Source organism: Macaca fascicularis, chromosome 19 (assembly GCF_037993035.2).
Source record: "Macaca fascicularis isolate 582-1 chromosome 19, T2T-MFA8v1.1".
Lineage (NCBI taxonomy): Eukaryota > Metazoa > Chordata > Mammalia > Primates > Cercopithecidae > Macaca > Macaca fascicularis.
In genome coordinates, this window is record NC_088393.1 from 46,511,904 (window position 1) to 46,518,740 (window position 6,837).

Sequence of the window (6,837 nt, forward strand, 5' to 3'; positions counted from 1 at the left end):
ACCAATGGCCCAAACCACTCCCATCTCAGCTGTGCCTGCACACTGGACTCTACGGGAGGTACAGAGACAGAGACCCCTGCCTTCTGCCTCCACCCATCCACACCAAGCCCAGTGTGACCACTTCCGGGGAGGGCTAAAATCCAGACTGGCAAAAGGTCGAGGATGTTTACTGATTTCTGTCTGGTTAAACATCCGATACCAACACATAAGGCCACGCACAGTTCTTGAAACTTTAAAATCCCTCAAAAACTGTTTATTATACAGATGAATTTTGATAGTCATGATGGGCTTATCGGTAGGATTTCTGGTAGCGAGCACGGGCACCAGGACCTCCAAACTTTTTGGACTCGCAGCGACGAGGATCAGCTACCAGCAGGGTCCGGTCATACTGGATGAGGATGTCTTTGATCTCCTTCTTGGAAGCCTCATCCACATCTGGCAAGAAGAGTAGGGACGAAGATTTAGATAATCAGAGTTCTTGACGTGATCCCCACACACCCACCTACCTCATGGGAATGACCCATGCTCACTCACATTTCTGGTAATAGGCCACCAGGGCTTTGGAGATGGACTGACGGATAGCTGTGAGGAAGACACACATATAAAGGATACAGGAGTTCTGTGAAGGCCTCCCTCCCAGAGCCACCTCCCCTATGCGCCCAGTTCCTGGGACTCACCATAAATCTGGGCCACGTGACCACCACCCTTCACACGGACACGGATGTCCACACCAGCAAATCGCTCCTTGCCGAGAAGCAGAACTGGCTCCAGCAGCTAAAGGAACAGGGGGAATGAACAGGGATTTCAGTTACATGCTGGGCAACTTGGTCATCTCACTGGGCTTCTCCTTGTCTCTGTGGCTTCTGCCACCACTGGCCTCAAAGTACTAGTGGATGGGGCTCAGGGTGTCACTCCGAGCCCCCCTACAGAGAAAAGTAAAAGAAGCCAGATTATGAGACTGCTGAAGTGGCAGGAAACATAGGCAAGGTAAAGGGAACAAGATCTGGGCTCCCTCCTACTTGTGTACCTCCAGGACCTCAAACACCCTATCTCTAAGACTGGTTCTTAGAAGGCTGAACAGTAAGCAGCATACCAGTGGCTTCTGAAACTCCCAAGGGTGTTGCAAACAGTCGAAAGCCATCCCCTGGACTGTTCAGGTGCCTTTTCTATTTCCCACCTGAGCTCTCTGCCTTTTCTTTGAGCCTCACGGATTTCCAGAATTACAATACAATACAACCTGTCCCTGTCCCTAGACCTTTCCCAGCTAGCTCTAGGTCTTTTACCAGTGCCTCTGTCTGGATACTTTCTCTACCTGCTTTCAGCTCACAGGTCTCCTTCCCCAGTTCTGACCACTTTGGATCAGCTTCTGGTATTAGGCCCAGTCCTTCTCCCCAGCTAGGCTGGCAGGTCCATGAAGGAAGACCTGAAGTCATCTGGATTACTGCTATGTCCCCAAAACTCAACAGAGGATACACATACAAATCCTTCAAATAAAGTGACAGCCAATAATAACATTCAACATCTGCTATACAAAGGAATCTCAGAATTTTTATTAAATTCAAGGCCAGGCATGGTGATCACATCTGTAATCCCAGTCCAGGCAGAAGGATCACCTGAGATCAAGGACCAGCCTGGGCAACAAAGTGAGACACCATGTCTACAAAAAAAAATTTCTGAAATGAGGCAGGCATGGTGATGTGCCTGTAGTCTTGGCAACCGAGAGCCTGAGGTGGAAGGATCTTCAACTCAGGAATTCAAGGCTGAAGTTCATTAGGATTGTGCTACTGCATTCCAGGGAGAGTGACAGCAAGATACTGTTCTTAAAAAAAGAACCTCATATCTAAAAACAAAATTTTTTTTTAACTGACCCTGCAATGTACATATTCTTCCTTTTAAAAGTAGTAAACTTCAGAAGGGGCAGAAATCAGACTCTGGTTTCTTTCCATTCTGAGCCAAAGAAACTGAGAGTCCCAAACAGGGAACAGAAGAACCCCTTTCACAAGCAAGCATTTAAACAGACCCAAATTCGGCCGCGCGGCTCACCAGGCTGGTCAGGAGTTCTAGACCAGCCTGGCCGACATGGTGAAACCACGTCTCTCCTGAAAATACAAAAATTAGCCGGCCGTGGTGGTGTGCGCCTATAGTCCCAGCCACCCGGGAGGCTGAGGCAAGAGAATTGCTTGAACCCGGAGGGTGGAGGTTGCAGCGATCCGAGATCGTGCCACTGCACTCTCCAGCCTGGGCGACAGAGCGAGACTCCCTCTCAAAACAAATAAATAAATAGAATAAAAAATAATCAGACCCAAATTCAAGCTATTTCAATACTTACTGAGCACTTACAATGTCTAAACGCTGCTTTAGACGCTTGGGGTTTATCAGGATCAAAACATTGATCTTGGTGAAAATAAAGCTATGAAACTGGTGTTCCTCCACCCTTTGGGTCCCCCCGCATCCCAGTTAGATGAACTTCCTAACATTCCAGTTTTCAAAGCAACCCCTTAATCTTCAACACCCCCATCTCAGCTTTTACATCTTCTGAACCTCAAGCCCGGCTCTATTGCCAAATACCCCACTTTTATACAACCAATACAACTTCTAAACATCCCGCTGCTGATACCAGCCCCCTCAGCTTTCACGGGCTACTATATCTCCAAGAGTCCTCCATCCACCCAACGCCGGTGCCCGATGCCAGCACCTTGTATTGTAGCGTGCGCGGCTCAATCATCTCCAGGGGCCGCCCGTTCACCTTGATGAGACCATTGCCGCGTTTGCAGTGCGCCACCGCTGTGGCTGTCTTCTGTGGGATACAAGAGAGAGTGGCCCCGTGAGCTCGGGCTCCAGCTCCCATGTTGCCCCCTGTATTCCTGCCCACCGTCCTCTCCCAGACCCTGACCTTCTCCTTCCCCTCCCCTTCCCATCCGGCGTCTAGCTCACCTTGCGTCCGAAGACCTGCACCGACTGCAGCGGGCCCTTGGACGGCATGGCTGCGAGCGTGAAGGAGAGAACCTAACCGCGCGGCGCTGCAACCGGAAAAGGGAAGCTCGGGGCCACCCTGGCCGCTTTTCAGGGTCTGCGCAGGCGCCTTGAGCGCTGCGTCGCGACGGGAGAGAGCTTTACGGCTTCTGTTGCGGCTAAGGGGCGGGGCGTCTGATCAGCCGCGGGAAGGCCCTTAGGAGCACAGAGCGGGCGTGCACAGTGAGGCGGAAGTGGCGGGCTCTGTGGGCGGAAGGGGCGGGTCGTGGGAGTGTAGTGTGCGGATTGAAGAGAACGCTTCGTGAATGTGCTTCGCGTCTTCGGTAGTTGTCGATTGCCGCAGCTCTCCTTTGCGTTCTGGCTCTTTAATAATCTCCCTTCGTCCCTTCTTTAAATCTGTTCCCACCCTCCCACTACCTGTTAGCTTTCTCCCCTCTGGACTCTTCCCCGATTCCCCCGCATCAGATTCTTTCCTCTGGAATCTACTGCAAGAAATCTGGCTGGATTCTCAGATTCAGGACTTCCAGAATCCTGTCCTCCCTAGAATCCCCCTCCTTGGGGATCCTCTCCAGAATCCTTTCCCCCTCAGAGCCCCCTCCCCTCAGAATCTCCTTTTCACCAGAATTTTCTTCCTTTTTCAGTCTCCTCTTCCCAGAATGTTTCCCATCCTTCTCTCAGAAGGCCAACCCCAAATGTTCCTCTTAAGAGCGCTCAACTTAGACCCCCCTTTTCACTGAATCTCCCTCCATTCGGTCCTCGTCCCCTCAGTCACCCTTGCCAGAATCTTCCTTTTGTCAGGACCCAGTACCTCTGGAATCTCCCTCCTCCAGAATCTCCCTTTCCCGGCAAATCCCCCTTTCCCAGAAAATCACCCTTTCCCAGAAAGTCCCCCTTTCCCAGAACACCCCGCCCCGCAAATCCACAAAAACTTCTCTCTCAGAGACCCGTCCCTCAAAATCTACCTTTCTCCTGAATTTATTTCCCTTCCGAGACTCCTCTTCCCAGCAACTGCCTTCCCTGGAGTTTTACTCCCCTTAGAATTCCCCTCTCCTCAGAGACCCTCCCCCAATAATTCACCTCTTCTGTGTCCCAACCCTAGAATCTCCCCCCACCTTTTTTTTTTTTTTTTTTTTGAGACAGAGTTTCGCTCTTGTTGCCCAGGGTGGAGTGCAGTGGCGCAATCTCGTCTCACTGCAACCTCCGCCTCCCGGGTTCGAGAGATTCTCCTGCCTTAGCCTCCTGAGTAGCTGGAATTACAGGCATCCACCACCACACCTGGCTAATTTTTGTATTTTTAGTAGAGACGGGGTTTCACCATATTGGCCAGACTGGTCTCGAACTCCTGACCTCAAGTGATCCACTCATCTCAGCCTCCCAGAGTGTTGGGATTACAGGCGTGAGCCACAAGCCACCGCGTCCGGCCGAATCTTTTTTTTTTTTTTGAGACGGAGTCCTGCTTTGTCCCCCAGGCTGGAGTGCAGTGGCATGATCTCTGTTCACTGCAACCTCTGCTTTCCGGGTTAAAGTGATTCTCGTGCCTCAGCTTCTTGAGTAGCTGAGATTACAGGCATGTACCACCACGCCTGGCTAATTTTTGTAGTTTTAGTAGAGATGGGGTTTCACCATATTGGCCAGACTGGTCTCGAACTCCTGACCTCAAGTGATTCACTCATCTCAGCTTCCCAGAGTGCTGGGATTACAGGCATGAGCCACCGCGCCCGGCCCCTAGAATCTCTTTCTCCAGAATCTCCCAGTCATCTTTTTCCTCTCCCCCAAATCACCCTCCACTTAGGCCTCCTCCCCACAGAATTCTCCAACCCCACCTGAGGAACCCCAGGTTTGGGTTGTCCTCTGGCTGCCAGCAGATGTCCCTGCCTCTCTCCCTATAAAGATTCTCCCCAGCCCAGAGATTCCTCTCTCAGGGCTACAGGGAGCCCACAGTTGCCTCAGTTTCTCTGGCAGTACAGGGTCTGGGATCCAAGGTTCAAAAGGACGTGGTGGCACACTTTGCCAAAGAGGGTGGAGACAGGGAGACACTGGAGGGCAGGTCTGGGGCCAGAGGGAAAATCCAGCCTGGAGTCCAGCTTTAAAAGAGTGAGGCAGGAGAGGGGCTGTGAGGAGGGAGGAAGGAAGTCCCTAGAGTCTGACCTGGAGGGACACAGAGACAGCCGAGAGAAACGTAGGCACACGTGGAGAAGAAGAGAAAGATGAAAGGGCCAAGGGAGAAGAGGAAGAGAAAAGGGAGAGACCAGGACAGTCAAGAGATTGACCCCCAAAACAAGCCCAGTGACAGAGTTAGAGGCAGAGAGGCCAACCCTCAGACAAAAGAGATAAAGGCAGGCATGAAGTTTCCAAAATACTTGAGACAGAGGCCAGGTGCAGTGACTCACATCTATAATCCCAGGACTTTGGGAGGCCAAAACGGGAGGATCACTCAAGCCCAGGATTCAAGACCAGACTGGTCAACATGGTGAAACCACGCCTCTACTAAAAATACAAAAATCAGCTGGGCATGGTGGCAGGCACCCGTATCCCAGCTACAAGGGAGGCTGAGGCAGGAGAACCACTTGAACCCGGGAGGTGGAGGTTGCAGTGAGCTGAGATGGCACCACTGCACCCCAGTCTGGGTGACAGAGCAAGACTCTGTCTCAAAAATTAAATAAATGAAAAAGGAGAGCTGAGACCTCAAATATTCACCTAGACATAGATAAAGGCTAGCACAGGTGTTTTCCAATGAAGACAGAGGCAGACGAGAGGATGCACACACTCTAACTGTACTGTCTATTTTTTTTTTTTTTTTTCCTGAGATAGAGTCTCGCTGTGTCATCCAGGCTGGAGTGCAGTGGTGCAATCTGAGCTCACTGCAACCTCCGCCTCCCTGGTTCAAGCGATTCTCCTGCTTCAGATTCTGGAGTAGCTGAGATTACAGATTCTTCTGCTTCAGCCTCCTGAGTAGCCCAGATTACGGGCCTCTGCTACTACACTTGACCAATAATTTTTCCTTTTTTTTTTTTTTTTGAGACAGAGTCTCGTTCTGTCACCCAGGCTGGAGTGCAGTGGCGCGATCTCGGCTCACTGCAAGCTCTGCCTCCTGGGTTCACGCTATTCTCCTGCCTCAGCCTCCGGAGTAGCTGGGACTACAGGCACCCACCACCACGCCCAGCTAATTTTTTGTATTTTTAGTAGAGACGAGTTGCACTGTTTTAGCCAGGATGGTCTTGATCTCCTGACCTCATGATCCACCCACCTCGGCCTCCCAAAGTGCTGGGATTATAAGCGTGAGCCACTGTGCCTGGCCAATTTTTGTTTTTTTTTTGAGATGGAGTCTCGCTCTGTCGCCCAGACTGGAGGGCAGTGGCTTGATCTCAGCTCACTGCAACCTCTGTTTCCTGAGTTCAAGCAGTTCTGTGTCAGCCTCCCGAGTAGCTGGGATTACAGGCATGCACCACCATGCCCAGCTAATTTTTGTATTTTTTAGTAGAGACAGGGTTTCACCATGCTGGGCAGGCTGGTCTTGAACTCCTGACCTCAAGCTCACCTCAGCCTCCCAAGGTTCTGGGATTACAGGTGTGAGCCAAGGCTATTGGCCTAGCCTGCACTGTCTTAAGGGCCCGTTGGGTAGGGGAGTTCAGGTTCTCTGGTCTCTCCAGATTGATCTTCACACTCTTGCTAAGTCTTGTATCGTCCCTGAGCTTGGGAGTCAGAGAGCGCTGTGACCTAGGCCCTCCCGACTTTGGGGTCACCATCTTTCCCCAGCCTCTATGGGCACACTCCCTGAATTATCTGTGGCTTGGGTGGAACAATCGGGATAGGACGGCGGGGGGAGGTGGAGGGGGAGTTCCCCTCACCCACTTCAGTCCTCCA

The 6,837-nt window shown here is 51.5% G+C and overlaps 1 protein-coding gene across 1 annotated transcript; it reads right to left on the reverse strand.

Annotated features, from left to right (window-relative positions):
• Positions 1-224: 224 nt before the first annotated feature.
• RPS16 (ribosomal protein S16) lies at positions 225-3,036 on the reverse strand. Its single transcript, XM_045378436.3, has 5 exons — positions 2,935-3,036; positions 2,696-2,797; positions 678-774; positions 535-582; positions 225-435 (listed from the first exon to the last, which is right to left on the reverse strand). Exons 1-5 carry the CDS (start codon positions 2,980-2,982, stop codon positions 290-292), a joined length of 441 nt encoding a protein of 146 aa, XP_045234371.1. The 5' UTR covers positions 2,983-3,036; the 3' UTR covers positions 225-289.
• Positions 3,037-6,837: the final 3,801 nt, after the last annotated feature.